The 18,436-nt window shown below is 40.1% G+C and overlaps 1 protein-coding gene across 7 annotated transcripts in view; it reads right to left on the reverse strand.

Annotated features, from left to right (window-relative positions):
- Positions 1–18,436, reverse strand: part of BTRC (beta-transducin repeat containing E3 ubiquitin protein ligase) — a 271,743-nt gene that overhangs the window by 170,057 nt on the left and 83,250 nt on the right. For all 7 annotated transcript variants that reach the window (XM_089683277.1, XM_089683276.1, XM_089683275.1 and 4 more), the window contains one exon: positions 15,093–15,170. In XM_089683277.1, coding sequence (XP_089539403.1) covers positions 15,093–15,170 — 78 coding nt within the window. The remainder of the gene's footprint in view (positions 1–15,092; positions 15,171–18,436) is intronic.

Below are 18,436 nucleotides of genomic sequence, written 5' to 3' on the forward strand. Positions count from 1 at the left end.
AAGGAGCAGGATGCAAAACTTTTTTCCAAAATAATTTCTAAACAGTGTTTGTGGTTATTGTTTGGAAAATTACGTTCATTACAAAATCAAAATGTTAATAGCATACAAAAGAGTACGTTCGATCAACATTCAAATGAATTTTCATATGAATGTTCAATCAAAAATCTGTTAGTGTATGGCCAAATTAAAACATGACCCTTGCCAAAACCAAACAATACGGTCCAGCATGTTCGCAAAATTTCAGCTGATTATCCTGCTCTGTGTACATTCACAATTAGAGGTTTACTGGAAAATGTTGTGGTTAGAGCAATGAAAGAAAATGCACACTTTGGGAAGGTTGCTCTTTTATATTTGCTTTCTTTCTTATTGCTTATGTTTGTAGCCTTTGTTTCATGTTTATATTCAGCAAGAACAATAGATGATGAACAAACAAACACAGAGTTAAAAGTAGCACAAAAACACCTAATGAATTGCACAGCCCATAAAAGAAAGTAAGAGCTGTTCCTGCACTTGCACTGAAGGGAAGAGCAGAAGCAAATGGGACTTCATTATTCTTTCTCAATGGTAGCAGGGGCTGTTTAAACATCCTACTCTGCCACTGCCTTTTCTTAAATCATTAGGGTAATCATGAGGGGGCAACATAAACAGCCGCCCTCTGACCTGCTCATAATGGCCAATCCTATTCAGTGTTTCCACAAAGACAGAAGAAGGTCAGACACTGGGGGAGTGACCACCACAAAAGCTTTACAAAAGCTTCTGATAACTCCTATTAGAAGGCAGGGAAAACAGATGGCACAGCAATAAATTTACAGACCTGCATTCATGGCTTTCCTAAACATTTACCACTTAAAGGCCCAGGGACCCCTGGAGACTCCTAACTTTCCGATTCTTAAAAGGTCAGCCGGGATTCATGTATTTCCACAGAGTTTAGAGTACTTAAAAAAGAAACCACTACACAGGCAAGCAAACGTAAAACTAGGATATTCTACAAACAAGGATATAATACGTTTTTGTAACTTTTTTTCAAACTTTTATAAAATTTTAAAATGTATTCAAATCTAACAATTTTGCCATCTTATATAAGTTGACAAAGTGGACAAATCTAAATCTCAGGAGAAAAAAAAATATGATTTAAGTCAACTGAGGGACACAGGAATTGTGGAAATTCTTTACTAATGAGGACGTCCAAAAGCAGTCAAACTAGGGGGTGGATGGAGGACACTAACAGATCCAGCAAAGTTGAGATCATACTCCAAGAGTATCTAAAAGAATCAACATGAAAAATGGTCAACCAATTTGGAAATTGCCATGACCAAAGAAAAGAACCAGAAAACACCGCTAACTGGAGAAACTACTATTAGAATGAAAAATGGGCCAAAAACAATGAATAGAGAATCAACCTAGCACCATACAAAAAAAAAAAAAAAACAACAGGTGGAAGAACATATCTAGCATATCTAACGTTTGATTTCAGGGAAAAGAAAGCTGTACAAATAGAACACACAAAAAAAAGACCAACTGGTCAATATATGCAAGTTGAGTGGACTATTCCTGATCCTTGGCTTCAGGGAGAGAAAGTCCTAGAAAAGACAGGATGGTGCATGACATCTACCTATCTATGTAAATATAGAGACAAGAGAAGAAACCCTTAGCTGATCAAAACTGAAGGGTGCTAAGCCTAAGGTCTAGTACACACAGGCTAAATGATGGGCGGTTCAATAGAAAATGTCCGACATTCAGCCCATGTGTAGGGTAGCTGAGCCGGCTTCTGTCGAAGAGGCATGACCGAAAAAGGTCTGCCGATCGGTTTTCCATCACCACTCTCAGACAATAGTTGAGAGCACTGACCTGAGTCTTCTTGGGGGGGGGGGCACTGTGCTAACATCGGATAGTTAGTACAGTGGCTCCTCCTGAACTGGCAGTTTTTTTCGTTCAGCCCGCTGGTTTGAAGGAAAACAAAAAAAACCTAGAAGTGTGTGTGACGATCGCGGTGTCAGACCCCAGCCCTTCTCACCAAACTCGTGAACGAAGGACTAGCCAATCTAAAACCACGCTGTCACGTGCGTAACAATGCCACACCCAGCTGCACCCTGCACAACGATTTTCCAGCTAATGAACCACAATCGATGTACCTGCAGCCTGAGCGCGATTGTTACTGGGTCAGGTTAATTACGCAATTAACCCTTCACACTGCCACCACCTCTTTTCTGTACAGAGAAAGAGGAAACTCTGCAATATCAGCAATAACACTATGATGTTTGAATAATCATCGGTATACCACTGTCACCGCAGGCAGCGATATACTGAAATTTAAAAAACACACACACACAGTAGCGCTTTCAGAGGCAGGGGTTCTGAGTTTGCATTAAAGAGCTTTAGAAAGTAAGATTTATTGCTAAAAGGTCAAAAGGGTGCAATAAAAATATTTACAGAAAAAGATGTAGCCTATATATATATATATATACATATATATATATATATATATATATATATATATATATATATATATACAAAAAGCAATAGCACAGCAAAGAAATAACAGAAAGGAATTTAGATAAAGTACTTGCCAAAAGCCTTGAATTAAGCAGCTTTCAAGTTTTCTGAGCAAAAGGGCGTTTTCTCCCAAAGTTGGTTCCAATGTAAAAAAGGGGAGAATTCTTCAACTTAGCTCAACTCAGCTTTTCTTAGTTTTTTTAGGAACTCCACAGGGTGTCTTCCTGACTCAGAGAACCAATCGCCTCATTTGGGGAGGGGGTTGTATAGGCGGGGAGCTCAGGCTTTGACCAAAGTCTTCGCAAATTATACTATGGCCAATAACTTTTCCTAGGTACATATAACATTCTATCCACAAGTAGATTAATACCCAGAATCATCTGCTGAATGGTTAGATATGAAATAAGAAATATCTGCTTGAATGGTTAAGGAGATATGATTTTCTGCTCTCCTGTGTATGTCAGATAGGGGGTGTAATATACCAGGCGACTGGTCTTACCGTGAGACATCCGAATATGTGTTCCATGTTTGTGTAATTATTTCCTATTTGGAGATATAAAATTATATGGAAAACTGGGTTTTAAAATGTAAGTCTGTTTTTATGACCACCTGGAATGTCTTTTGAAGCTCAGTGAGGGCTGGTTTATGGCCTGATGACCACTTCTCCAGCAAGTGTCTTGGAGACAGAGGGGCACCTAGCTAGTGTGGGATTTACAGCCCTGTAGCTCTCCCACTGGGGCCTGTTGCCTTTTGAACTCAGCAAACACACACAGACCACATTCCTGAGGGAGGGGGAAAATTGGAGGAGAAAGACCAATTTGGGAGAGAGAGATGATACAAAATGGAAGATTCTTAACAAGATGGATGACCGTGTCCATCTCGGTGTGCACGATTGCTACAGTGTATACTAGACATAAATCTTTCTTAAAGTGGAGTTCCAGTCTTTTTTTTTTTTTGTAAGCACCCCCGGGATAGTGACAGCTTATGCTATGCAATTTGGCATAAACTGTACCTGTAAGTTTGTTCCTTTAAAAAAAAAAAAAAAAGTTACTTAGTGTGCCCTCTGATTCTCAAGGTTCCATCTTGAGTGTGGGCATCTGAAGCCCGCTTGGACATTCTTACGGGAAATGGTGCTGCTGGCTACCCAGCATGCACCTCCCAATCTTACGTCTGCACAGTGTGAAGAAGGAGCAGCACATTCCTTGTATTGAAGGTTTCCATACCAATGGTGGCGCCGGCAAATGTGCCTGTCTCGTTGCTATGACAACCATCAATCATTGCAACAACCCGGAAGCAAGCCAGCCTTCTACAATTTCCTTTAGGTGCAGTACTAGCGATGTGTATAAAATCAATAGATTTACATTTATATCCACTGGGCACAACTTTACATTTATCTCCCACTATCTAAAAGTCTACACACCCCTGTTAAAATGTCAGGTTTCTATGAAGTCAAAAAATGAGACAAAAAGGTAAATAATTTAAGAACTTTTTCCACATTTAATGTGACCTACAAACTGTATAACTCAATTGAAAAACAAACTGAAATCTTTTAGGGGGGGAGTAAACATAAAAAACTAAAATAATGTGGTTGCATAAGTGTGCACAACCTCTTATAACTGGGGATATAGCAGTGTTCAGAATTAAGGAATCACATTCAAAATCATGTTAAATAGAAGTCAGTATATACCTGCCATCATTTAAAGTGCCTCTGATTAACCCCAAATAAGGTTCAGCTGTTCTAGTAGGTCTTTCCTGACATTTTCTTAGTCGTATCCTACAGCAAAAGCCATTGGTCCGCAGAGAGCTTCCAAAGCATCAGAGGGATCTCACTGTTAAAAGGTATCAGTCAGGAGAAGGGTACAAAAGAATTTCCAAGACATTAGATATACCATGGAACACAGTGAAGACAGTCATCATAAAGTGGAGAAAATATGGTGCAACAGTGATACTACCAAAAACTGATGAAAACGAGAAGAAAACTGGTCTGGGAGGCTGCCAAGAGGCCTAAAGCAACATTGAAAGAGCTGCAGGAATATATGGCAGGTACTGGCTGCGTGGGACATGTGACAACAATCTCCCGTTTTCTTCATATGTCTGGGCTATGGAGTGGCAAGACAAAATCCTTTTCTTATGAAGAAAAACATCCAAGCCCAGATAAATTTTGCAAAAACACATCTGAAGTCTCCCAAAAGCATGTGGGAAAATGTGTTATGGTCTGATGAAACCAAGGTTGAACTTTTTGGCCATAATTCCCAAAAAAATGTTTGGCGCAAAAACAACACTACACATCACCAAAAGAATACCATACCCACGGTGAAGCATGGTGGTGGCAGCATCATGCTTTGGGGTTGTTTTTCTTCAGCTGGAACTGGGGCCTTAGTCAAGGTAGAGGGAATTATGAACAGTTACAAATTCCAGTAAATATTGGCACAAAACCTTCAGGCTTCTGCTAGAAAGCTGAATATGAAGAGGAACTTCATATTTCAGTATGACAACGACCCAAAACATACATCCAAATAAAAAGGAATGGCTTCAGCAGAATATTAAAGCTTTGGAATGGCCCAGCCAGAGCCCAGACGTGAATCCGATCGAAACTCTGTGGGGTGATCTGAAGAGGGCTGTGCACAGGAGATGCCCTCGCAATCTGACAGATTTGGAGTGTTTTTGCAAGGAAGAGTGAGCAAATATTACCAAATCAAGAAGTGCCATGCTGATAGACTCATCCCCAAAAAGACTACAGGTGAAACTCAAAAAATTAGAATATCGTGCAAAAGTTCATTTATTTCAGTAATGCATCTTAAAAGGTGAAACTAATATATGAGATAGACTCATTACATGCAAAGCAAGATAGTTCAAGCCGTGATTTGTCATAATTGTGATGATTATGGCTTACAGCTCATGAAAACCCCAAATCCACAATCTCAGAAAATTAGAATATTACATGCAATCAATAAAACAAGGATTGTACATAGAACAATATCACACCTCTGAAAAGTATAAGCATGCATATGTACTCAGTACTTGGTTTGGGCCCCTTTTGCAGCAATTACTGCCTCAATGCGGCGTGGCATGAAGCTATCAGCCTGTGGCACTGCTGAGGTGTTATGGAAGACCAGGATGCTTCAATAGCGGCCTTCAGCTCTTCTGCATTGTTCAGTCTCATGTCTCTCATCTTTCTCCTGGCAATGCCCCATAGATTCTCTATGGGGTTCAGGTCAGGTGAGTTTGCTGGCCAATCAAGCACAGTAATCCCACGGTCATTGAACCAGGTTTTGGTGCTTTTGGCAGTGTGGGCAGGTGCCAAGTCCTGCTGGAAAATTAAGTCAGCATCCCCATAAAGCTCGTCTGCGGAAGGAAGCATGAAGTGCTCCAAAATCTCCTGGTAGACGGCTGTGTTGACCCTGGACTTAATGAAGCACAGTGGACCAACACCAGCAGATGACATGGCTCCCCAAATCAACACAGACTGTGGAAACTTCACACTGGACTTCAAGCATTCTTGCAGTGTGTGCCTCTCCATTCTTCCTCCATACTCTGGGTCCTTGGTTTCCAAATGAGATGTAAAAGTTGCTCTCATCAGAAAAGAGGACTTTGGATCTCTGAGCAACAGACCAGGTCTGGTTTTCTTTAGCCCAGGTAAGACGCTTCTGACTTTGTTTGTTGTTCAGTAGCGGCTTGAAAAGAGAAATACGACATTTGAAGCCCATGTTCAGGATCCGTCTGTGTGTGGTAGCTCTTGATGTGAAAGTCCCCAACACTTTTGAATGGCCTTTGCCTGACAATCCTCTCCAGGCTGCGGTCATCCCTGCTGCTTGTGCACCTTTTTCTTCCACACTTGTCCCTTCCACATGACTATCTATAAATGTGCTTTGATACAGCACTTTGGGAACATCCAACGTCTTTTGCAATTACCTTTTGAGGCTTTCCCTCCTTATGGAGGGTGTCAATGATGGTTTTCTGCACAACTGTCAGGTCAGCAGTCTTTCCCATGATTGTGATTCCTACTGAACCAGACTGAGAGACCATTTAAAGGCTCAGGAACCCTTTGCAGGTGTTATGGCTTAATTAGCTGATTAGAGTGGGACACTTTGAGCCGAGAATATTGCACCTTTTCACAATATTCTAATTTTTTGAGATTGTGGATTTGGGGTTTTCATGAGCTGTAAGCCATAATCATCACAATTATGACAAATCATGGCTTGAACTATCTTGCTTTGCATGTAATGAGTCTATCTCATATATTAGTTTCACCTTTTAAGTTGCATTACTGAAATAAATGAACTTTTGCACAATATTCTAATTTTTCGAGTTTCACCTGTAAGGGCTATAATAAAATCAAAAGGTGCTTCAGCAAACTATTAGTTTTAGGGTGTGCACACTTATGCAACCATATTATTTTAGTGTTTTATTTTTACTTCCCACCACCTAAAAGATTTCAGTTTGTTGTTCAACCAAATTGTACAGTTTATAGGTTACAATAAATGTCGAAAAAGTTCTGAAATTATTTATCTTTGTCTCTTTTTTTTATGTAACAGATTCCTTACATTTTAAACAGGGGTGTGTAGACACACATACATATACACATATCTCCCAAAGGCCATATACAGAAAAAAGAAAAATGAATTGCTGCACCAACGTTTGTATGGCGATTGAGATTTTATATATTTTACATACACACCCCTCCAAATCATTGGATTCAAGTGTTCCAATCACCTCCATGGTCACAGATGTATAAAATCAAGCATCTAGGCATGCAGACTGTTTCTACAAACAGTTGTGAAAGAATGGGTCCCTCTTAGGAGCTCAATGAATCCAAGCATGGTACCGTGATAGGTTGCCACTTGTGCAATAAGTCCATCCGTGAAATTTCCTTGCTACTAAATATTCCACAGTCAACTGTTAGTGGTATTATAACAAAGTGGAAACAAATGGGAACAGCAGCAACTCGGCCACTTAAAATGACAGAGCGGAGTCAACGCATGCTGAATCGCACAGTGCGCAGAAGTCGCCAACTGTCTGCAGAGTCAATAGCTAAAGACCTCCAAACTTCATGTGGTCTTCAGTTTACCACAACAACAGTGCGTAGAGCACTTCATGAAATGAGTTTCCATGACCGAGCAGCTGCATCCAAGCCTTACATCACCAAGTGCAATGCAAAGCGTTGCATGCAGTGGCGTAAAGCATGCCGCCACTGGACTCTAGAGCAGTGGAGACAGGTTCTCTGGAGTGACGAATCACGCTTCTCTGTCTTGTCATCCGATGGACGTGTCTGGGTTTGGCGGTTGTCAGGAGAACGGTACTTGCCTGACTGCATTGTGCCAAGTGTAAAGTTTGGTGGAGGGGGGATTGTGGTGTGAGGTTGTTTTCAAGGGTTGGGCTTGGCCCCTTAGCTCCAGTGAAGGGAACTCTTAAGGCGTCAGCATACCAAGACATTCTGGACAATTTCATGCTCCCAAATTTGTGGGAACAGTTTGGGGCTGGCCCCTTCCTGTTCCAACAGGACTGTGCACCAGTGCAAGCTCCATAAAGACATGGATGAGCAAGTTTGGTTTGGAGGAACTTGACTGGCCTGCACAGAGTCCTGATAGAACACCTTTGGGATGAATTAGAGTGGAGACTACGTGCCAGGCCTTCTCGTCCGACCTGACCTCACAAATGTGATTCTGGAAGAATGGTCAAACATTCCCATAGACACATTCCTAAACCTTGTGGATAGCCTTCCCAGAAGAGTTGAATCTATTATAGCTGCAAAGGATGGGCCAACTCTATATAAAGGAAGGCCTAATACTTTTGGCAACATAGTGTATGTGTATATATATATATATATATATATATATATATATATATATATATATATAAAGATTTCCCTATTTAAAAATGGCGCTCATCTCTGCCTTGGCGTTACATTATTTCCAGTTCCGAAATAGCGCGATGCTAGAGGGGGAGAATGCCCATTGATTCCTGTGATTGACGGCACATATATCCTAGGAACCAACGGGCAGGCGGATATGTCGTACCTCGCCACGGTGGAAGTAAAGCACTTCAGGAGAAATTAAGGTATGAAAACGTTGAGAGAAAAAAAAAAAAAGATGCCAAACATTGATGGAGCAGTAAGAACAAAGACATGGGGACAAAGTTTAAAATTCGGGTGGAACTCCAATGTAAGGAGAGGGTGGGTAGGCAGGGATGAGGAAATTTCATTGCCAGATTTGCATAAATCAAAGTCATTTCTAGCACAGGACAGAGAGTTAGGTTGGGTATACATGTACCAAAAAAATTGGCTAGTTCAGCAGGAACCAGCTGACTTTTGGTCTGTGTGTTTTCCTCTCTGTTCAACAGAAGCCAGTCTAAAACCTTGATTCTGTTGAACGGTCCTGCTGGAAAACCAACATTTGATCAACGCTTGCAAACAATAGCTTCAGCACTGACCTGTGTATTATGACAGGAGTCCCCACTGTCAGAATACAATACCGTGGCAGGAAAGATTTCTGCATCCACATTGCTTGTGTGGATCTGTCTTTTTTTTTTCTTTTTCACTCAACCCACTAGTTAAAACAGAAAAAAAAAAAAAAAAAAGAAACCCTGCATGTATACACTGCTTTGCTCCTGGATATTCAAACTAAGGCCTAAAGCCTGGTACACACAATGAGAATATCAGACAAATGATCATCCATTTTTTTTTTGCATGCTAGTATCATATTGAAAATGCAGAGGTTACTAAAGATACAAAAATTCGCGGACAGAATATTACTTCAGCTGTAATGTAGTATATTGTATTGCTATGTATGCTTTCATTTCTGAGCATGCATGGTCTTAATCTTTTGATTTCTTTTTGGACAAATACTATACTGATTAAATGATAGTCGCACAATCTGGTTTTGTACGAAAAAGTTGTTGTCCCTTCGAATAATTTCGGACGAAAGCTGTGTACCAATGATCGGATTATCGTACGATTGATTCGAAAGCGGTATTTTTCATTTGATTTTCTGATCGTGTGTACTAGGCTTAAGTAAAGGAGTCCCACTATCTGTCAGTGAATCCCCTAAAGGCAAGGACACCATCAACCTGTTTGATGACTTATTAAGGTGGATGACTAGACTGTCAATAGAGATCACTTATGAATAAATGATCTTCCAAAAAGGTTAAAAAAAAAAACAAAAAAACACACCTTCTTCACATTGTCAGCAGGGGCCCTTGACTGCATCGTTTGCAGTCCCTATAGAGGAATATTTTAAATAAAAAGTGCATTGAGAGGATCTTAAAAGTCAAAAGAGCTTTAAAAGACCCTATGCCCAGGCTGATCCTCCATGGTAGACCAAATTGCATTATTGGATTTACAAGGAGTTGTTTCTAACCTATTTGCTTAAAAACAGTCTCCTCAGGAGTAGATACTCTGAATATAAATCAGAGGTGGTAATGGGGGCTTCAGGTACACTTAGGCCACATTCACACATTAGTGGTTTAAAGGAATGTTCTAAAACACGTGTTATCAAAGGCAGTGTAATAATTAGAACCTAATCACATTTCTGCACTGCAGCGTATTTTTTTGAAAATAGCCTTGTTCTGCTTTCATGCATTTTGAAGACCATAGAAGTCAACGGCACCATGCTTTTTCTTTTTTTTTTAATAAAATTTACCAACATGAAAAACACATGAAAATGCAATACAACACACCTCAACGCATGTGCGAAATGCATATCATTGCACTTTCAAAAACACGTTAAAAATGCATACAACGGAAATGGAAAGCTGTCAAAATTAGATTCTGTCATGGAGGGTGCCAGAGAATGCTTAGAGCTTCTGTAAGCAGATTGCTCCCCTGAATATGCCCAAACCGATAAAAAAAAATCTGAAGTGGATTTAAAGTGGTTGCAAAGGCTGAATGTTTTTTTTACCTTCATGCATTCTATGCATGCATTACCTTCATGCTTGGAACAGCTAATGATCCAAAGCACACAAAGTCACCTGTAAAACATGGTGGAGCCAGTTTGATGGCATGGGCCAGTGGCACTGGGTTCTTGGTGTTTATTGATGATGTGACAGAAGACAGAAGCATCCAGATGAATTATGCAGTGTTTAGAGATATACTATCAGCTCTGATTCAGCCAAATGCAGCAAAGTGGATTGGATGGCAATTCACAGTACAGATGGACAATGATCCAAAACACACTGCAAAAGCAACCCAGGAGCTTTTGAAGGAAAAGAAGTGGAATATTCTGCAATGGCCGAGTCAATCACCTGATCTCAACTTAACGGAGCATGCATTTCACGTGCTGAAGGCAAAACTAAAGGCAGAAAGACAAAACAAAGAACAACTGAAGACAGCTGCAGTTAGAGCCTGACAAAGCATCAGAAAGGAGGAAACCCACTCTTTGGTAATGACCATGGATTCCAGACTTCAGGCAGTCATTGCCAGTAAAGGATTCTCAACAAAATAATAAAAATGAACATTTTATTTATGATTAGATTCATTTGTCCGATTACATTTGAGCCCTTGAAATATGGTTTACCAAGTATAAAAAAAATAAAGAAAGTCTACCATAAATATAGTTACACATTCAACCTCCTAGGACACGAGCAAAATGCATAGGCATGATGGTTGGAGCCAGGGTTATACAGGGGCTGGTTTAACTATTTTTCCCCATTGTTTTCCAATGTCCAAACCTCCTGAAGGCAACAGTAAACCCAGTTTAAGAACTTCTACAATTCCTATGTACCTCTATGGATGATAAAGAAATCTCTTCCATACTTTATAAAAAGGAAAGTATGGTATATTGTTAGTAAGCAAAAATTCAGACATTATTGCAGTCTGTACTTAAATGCAATATTTGATATGATTTTCACATTTTACAAACTTATTACATATTTTGTATTAAGAATAGAGATTTGTAGATTAGTCACTACAGAGAACTCTCAGTGGCCCAGTGCAATTACTCTCTCTCCCACTTTTATAAACAGGGAATCCATAGTCTGTAATGAGCCGACCAACTCAGAGTTGAATTGTGAGATTATTGAAATTAACTCCAAATAAGACATTTAAATCAAGCTAATATAGTTTTTCAATTTCTTTGAGGTAAAGACAGAGCCACCTGTCTTTGTTGGGAAACAAAAGCAATTGGGGCAGGTTTTCCCAATATGTCCAATGAACTATCTCCCAACAAAGCAGCTGGCTGACCATCACAAATTATATTTCAGGTACTTATTGAAAAGATTAATGGAATATAACCAAATCATAGCGCCGTCAATTTACTCAGCACTTTACATATGTATATATATGCATATATATATATATATATATATATATATATATATATATATATATACACATACATACATACATACACATACATATATATATTCACATCACATTAGACTTTGCAATACTTTCAAGGAGTGGATTAAATTAGCAAGGCTACGTCTAATAAAAAAAAATGCTGTGGGTTTACGAGATCTAATGCTGTGTATGCAAGCCTATAAAAAAAAAAAAAAAAAAAAAAAAAAAACGAATCAACAGACTACAAATCACTTCTCATTCTAAAAAGGTAAGGTGCAAAAAAAACCCCCAGAAATCACCACTTGAAAGTAGTTTGTTTCCAAACAAGCAGTAATTCAAAAAGCCAATCACTTATTTTCCAAATTAATCCAATTAGTCCCGCGTGTGACCTGCTAGCCCATCTGTATGTGCAGAACTTAATGTGAGGCGCTCATACACGCTTCACTTTGAAGTATGATGCAGATAAATTTAGTTTAATTTCCAGCAGATCTGACTATCCATTTTCCAAATGAACCATCTGGATCAGCCCATTAAAATTAATTTATAACCTTACACAAAAAAAACATGTTTGCTACTCTCAAACTTGCCAAAACTTATAATTGTTTTCGAATGTTGTGATCAAATGGCATGCAGTAAGAGGATGTGCACATGAGGATATATAGTAAAGCAATGTGTGTGCACAGGTGTAGAGGATAGGTGCTCTACCTGATGCAACTTCATATGCTGGGAATGTGTGAAAGCAGCTCAGAAGACAAGCAGAGAATGTAATGTCAAAGACCTTTTTTTTTTTTTTGTTTATTTTTGCACTTCATACTGTAGGTATGTGTTCCACACCTTGCATCGGTTACAGCCAAAAAGCTTGAAAAAGGCTTAAATGCAAGTGGGATTAGTATTTTTAAAATTTGTGCTGGGGTGTATGTAAATATCTTCTGTTTTAAGAAGATATACTGTACTTTTTTTCTAGCATGCTACATTCAGATATTGTGTTGTATTTAGCACACATATAATGTTGCTTTAAACAAGATGCTGTAAGCAATCCTAAACTTAGCCCATTTAGGGCAAAGTAACAGGTTTGCTTTACCCCTCTCCACCCCCAAGTAAAAGACTTACCTTTCCTTCGATCCCCAGCTACTCTGTCTAGTGAAGAGAACCGAAAACAAAAAGACAGGACTTCTGAGTAAGCGGGAGCATTCAACTCAGCTTTGTTACTTGGTTATGAGAGAATTGGTTTTACATTTGTAGAAAAAAAAAAAAGACATATAGAGCTGTTCGATCATGTCCGCATGTCCGATTGTTCCCAGGCAGCTTAACAGACCCCCAATAAGTTTAATACAGTGATAGACCATGAAGGAAGATTGCATTATAACAACTTATGGATAAAACGTCATGTTTGAAATTATTCAATTATTCATTGCCTATGTTACCTGTGCAACCAGCTAAAAGTCCAAACCAAGTTTGTGTACACAAATGAGGAAGAAGAACACAAGTTAGCGTTCAATTTTATTGCAGAATCATGTGTCAGTACCTCAATAAAATGCACCTATAACCATGTAACAGTCAGCTATTATGCAGGAGAGAAAACAGGAGTAGCCAATGACTTTACGTAAGGGTTTTTGTGCTCTGGAAGGATAAGGTTAAAGTAGAGGTATCAACACAACAAAAGTGCATCCTGCAATTGGTCCTGTTCTGATCCATGACATGGTTGCTGAGCTAGCATGGTCAACAGAATGCCCCTTACACCCACCACCTGAACACTCTGCTCAGAAAATGTCAAATATATAATTAGTGACAGGACTCGTCTCTGACAGATGGCATTGTGGGAGACAAGTGCTGTCACTTACCACAGCAGAAGGATGACAGTGCAAGGCTCCTGTAAATGGATGGTTTACTAGAAACTCCACCTGCATAAAGACAAAAACCTTCTTCCATAGGCAACATCATACATTTGCTGCTGCTGGAACATGTAGTTGCTCACAGTGCTGCTTATTCACCCATGTACCTGCAGCTGCAGAAGAAGGCAGTCCATGTAAGCTTGGGGCAGACTCTCTGCAAAAGTGTGAAGATGGCCGAAGAGACAGAGCAGAACCTGAGAGAATAAAGGGGGAGATAGAAAGTAGGGAGAGCACGAGAGGGGTAGATGATTGTATGCTTGACTTCCAATCTCCTAAAGCAACAGGGGGAATGGAGCTGGAAAGTCAGGTGGGGAGCAGACACTGATCTGCCCTGTATTTTATGTGCACTGTACTTCTTGCATGTGATCTCATTGTTCTGGATTACCCGAACACAGACACATTACTCTGAATAGGAAATACGTAGCGCACCAAGAGAGAGGGCAGCTGTCATTCGTTACAGTGGGGGGCTCAATAATCACTGCACTAGTTACTTGTTCACAGAACACCGAGACAAGGAGAAGATGGCCACAGTGCTGTGGCTCCCTCATAGGACCGCCCATAAACTGAACTTCAGAATAGGGAAAGCGCACCAAAAGAGGGCATAGCTGTCATTCGTTACTGTAGGCGGGGCTCAATAATCACTGAACTAGTTACTTGTTCACAGAACACAGAGACGAGCTGAAGATGGCTATAGTGCTGTGGCTCCTTCATAGTGCCGCCCATAAACTGGACTTCAGACAAGGGAAAGCTGACAGAAAGCAAAAAAAAAAAAAAAAAAAAATGATGTTTTGTTATTGAACAACCACTGCATGGATCAGAACAGGACCAAGTATTTATTGGAATTGGTCCCCTGGGGGAATCAAAATGTAATTTAAGCTGTGATGACAGCGGTGATCAGCGACCTTTAGTGGGACTGTGATAGTGCAGCTGGCAATTTGACACTAACTGACACTGGGTGGAGGGTAGACTAACTGGCATCACCAGTGACACTAATACAGTGATTAGTGATAATACTATACACTGGCACTGTACTTATGACACTGGCTGGGAAAGGATGAACATCTCAGGGTAATCAAGGTGTTAAGTGTATGATTAACAAGTGTTAATGTGTCCAATATGTGCTGCTTTTACTAAAAATCTTTTTGTTCCTTCTCCTGACACAGATAGATTGTTCCCCCAGTACAGAGTCCTGTGTGTTTGTCAACACAGGGCTCTGGGCTGTGATTGGACAAAGTCGATCAGCAGGTCTCAGCCATGAATTGGCTGAAACCTGCTGGCAGAATCAAGTTGTGTCCAATCACAGTGGGAGTTGGTGGGGGAGGGGGGGATTGGGGTGTGTGCTTCGCCCTGAACCTGGAAGAAGGTGCGGACGTACAGATATATGACCGTACCTGTACATGTCGCCTGCCTTCTCAAGAACAAGCTAAACATACCTGTCTGAGAGTATTCTTCTCTGGAATGATCTTCCTTGGGGGTTCATCCCGGTTACAATCTTCTCTCTCTGATGCCGTCTGTAAGGGGTAAAAAGAGTATAGCAATTATTCCAGAGCAATAATATAACAAACTGAGGCCTCACCAACAGATATCTTTTCAAAGTAATTCATGGAGCCGTTGTACTAGACAGACCTATGTTCCCCCTTGCCATCCCTGGCAATCCTCTGGCCTCGCAAATGGTCGGTCATTGGCAGGATAATTTGTTTTCCCATAATGCTTTTATTGAGAATGGAGAAGTAGCATAACAGAATCAATAATACAAAGCCAAATACAGTGAATACATATAAGGCGTAGAATTGGGAACAAAGGTTACATGTTGGCCAGTAGAGCATAGTACAAAGAAAAGAACAAATCGTCATATGCGCTCTGAACTCTGAAAGTCCTCGCTAATCATCATCTAGAATGCAAATGGAATCTCTCCAAAAAAACAGATATGTTGTGTAAACAGTAAGTCGTTTATAAAGCAACAGAATATGAGTGTTAATTTGGTCCAATACTAAACGGGGTCAGCCAGCAGGGGTAATTGGCTTGGACCTGCCCATTGAGGGGTATTTTTGCATGTAAACTGCAATGGAGGATATGGGGAGAAGAAAGTGGCCAGTGGCATTATTCAAAAGCCTGTGTGAGAAGGTGTAGTTGTGGGGCAGGAGGAGTGTTGTGATCAAAAGGAGGGCAAGCAGGAGTTATTGTATAAATCAGTTGAGAATCAGAGACAAGAGGTAGGGTCAAGTATATGAGGAATGTATGGGGGGGGGGGGGGGGGGAGTATGCGGGTGTAGGAGAGGTGTAAGGTGAGAGGGGGGTGAAGGGTAGAGGTGGGATGAATAGTAAAAAAAAAAAAAAAAGTGGGGGAAGGTCTGCAGGGAAGAGGGGGTGGAGGGGTATGTGTAGGGAGGGCGAGGGGGATAATATGTAATGTTGATGTTCCGGGTTCCGAAGAGTATATGAGCTTTTATTATGAAAGGTCTGAACAGGATCAATACCAAACAAATCTTAACGCAACACAACGCCTATACATCGGCAGAATATATGTGTCATCCAAACCTAGAAGAATCAGTTTTTCCCAGAGCTTCAGAGGCAGCATGGTGAAGCTATGTTGCCAGATGTACAGAATATGTATTGGGTTTCACTGTATGTGCAGATTACAGGTTCACTTTAAAATAGCTCCAATAAACAAAGTAGTATAAAGCAGAGATTCAAAATGCCACAGGTAAGATGCAGACACATGACAAGACGTTTTTTCTTACTTTTAGGTCAACACTGGATGTCTGTTTTATGTACTAACGAAGAAAGCCGGCACTCTAGTAGGGGTAGTTATTTTCTTGCTCAGCTTGAAGAAAGCAAATAAAATGTACCAACAACAGAGACAATGGTTCTGCTATTACACACTCTCAGGATCGTGTCCCACTGTTAGCAATTGTTTTAAGCTGGCTAAGGATGGGACAGCAGCAAGACACAAGTGCTATTAACATGGACCCTTTGTTTCTCTAAGAAGAAAAAAAATGAAAAGTAAAAGAAATCTAAAAAGTCTTAATTACATGCAACGCAAATGGGTCCATATTTCAAGGAAGAAACATTTTCCAAGTCTCTGAAGACTGCGCCCCCCTGCATCCCTGAAGCAATAATGTCCTTAAATTTACAACCAGAGTTTTGTCTCTATTTAACCATTTCGTGACTTCAGTGTTTTGTACGTAACTATTATATTTTGTTCAAAGATGCCAAAAGGGGATACACATTTTCAAACCTGCCAAGCGTCCTCCAGTCCCTAGCTCTGAATAGGTCCACTGAAATGAACAGTTGGGTACACACTTCCAAGCCTGCAGATTTGAAGATTGCTGGGACCAGGCTAGCCACTAAAAGACATTTAAAAAGTAGCCTTTACTGCAATACTCCCCCTTCAATCTAGAGCAGTCCAATGCAATACCTCTGCTCTAGTACATGTCCAGTAGATGTAAAAAACTTTTTTTTTTTTTTACGGTTGAACTGGATGGACTTTTGTCTTTTTTCAGCCAGACTATGTAAGATGTCCTCCAGTCTTCTGGGTTGAATGATGAAGGCCATTCAATGTACTTTTCTGAGCCCAGGCTATCATAGACTTGCTCCCTGGGTGAGATTAATTGCCTAGCCTGGCCTACTACACTGGATAGCACTCACAGGTCATTGCATGACTACCATCAAGAGTAGCAGTAAAGACCACTCACTGCTGCTGGAGGAAAAAAGAAAAGAGAAAAGGACCCATGATGTCAACAGAAGATGCTTGGAAAAAAGTTACATACATTATTTTTTTTTTGGGTGCGGACGGGGGATAATTTTCCCTCAACTTAGTGAATGAGGAGAAGCTCTGCTGACTTCCATTATCCAATCATATGCAAGCAAAAACATTTTTTTTTTAAAATTCTCCCTGCATGTGATCAATATCCTTTGCAATGTAAAAATTGTACCACATTCACTAAGCTCTGAAGAAAATTCCCTATGTAGCCTATTTGACGCAAGGTTTGCTACTATAGCGTCTGACATTTGTGTGTAGGGAAATTGGAGTACTTCACTATCCACACAGGAGAGGACTTGCTACAGAAGTGGAAGAAAAAATGGTAAGGCTCAGTTCAGCTTCAACAATATGCCCTGGGAGTCAATGCCACTTTAACTTCCCTAGCGGTCTGATTATGTCCATATTTCTGTGCTCAAAGCGGTACATTTTTTTGCATGGAAATATGTTGTTTTTTTATTGTAGGCCTGTAATTTTTAGGAATAACTCACTGAAATCTGTCCGAACAAGAGTCTAGTAAACATCCCGAGTATGATAAAATTTGAAACACGAAATTATAAATTATAATTTAATAAATAATCATAATAATCTAATAATAAATTGAATTCAATAATATAATCAAACCAAAAACACTGAAATTTGAAATAGAGCGCCAAGTTCGCACATCACTGAGCAAAGTCGCAAAATCATTTTCAGTGTCTGATGACTAATTTCCCCACAAATCATTATCACTCAATTCTGCAAGTGGTTCTGATTTACTATCGCTGTTCTCTAGCTGGTCTAAAACCGCTTTTGACCTAAAGGGACGCTTTTTGGACGCCATGGACATTTCTCAGTTTCCAGGCAGAAAGAACAGTAAAAATGCAGGCAGGGCACAGGACAAAGCACTCGGGACAAAATGTATGTGAAATGTTTTGATACAGTAATGTTTTACCATGTGATTTTAGTGTATTTAGTGAATGTCACTTTTACAACTTTCAAATTTCCCACCAGTTCCGTCCCCATACGTCCCGACGT

The sequence above is a fragment of the Staurois parvus genome, unplaced genomic scaffold (assembly GCF_062004578.1).
Source record: "Staurois parvus isolate SC_StPar_1 unplaced genomic scaffold, SC_StPar_1.0 ptg000303l, whole genome shotgun sequence".
Lineage (NCBI taxonomy): Eukaryota > Metazoa > Chordata > Amphibia > Anura > Ranidae > Staurois > Staurois parvus.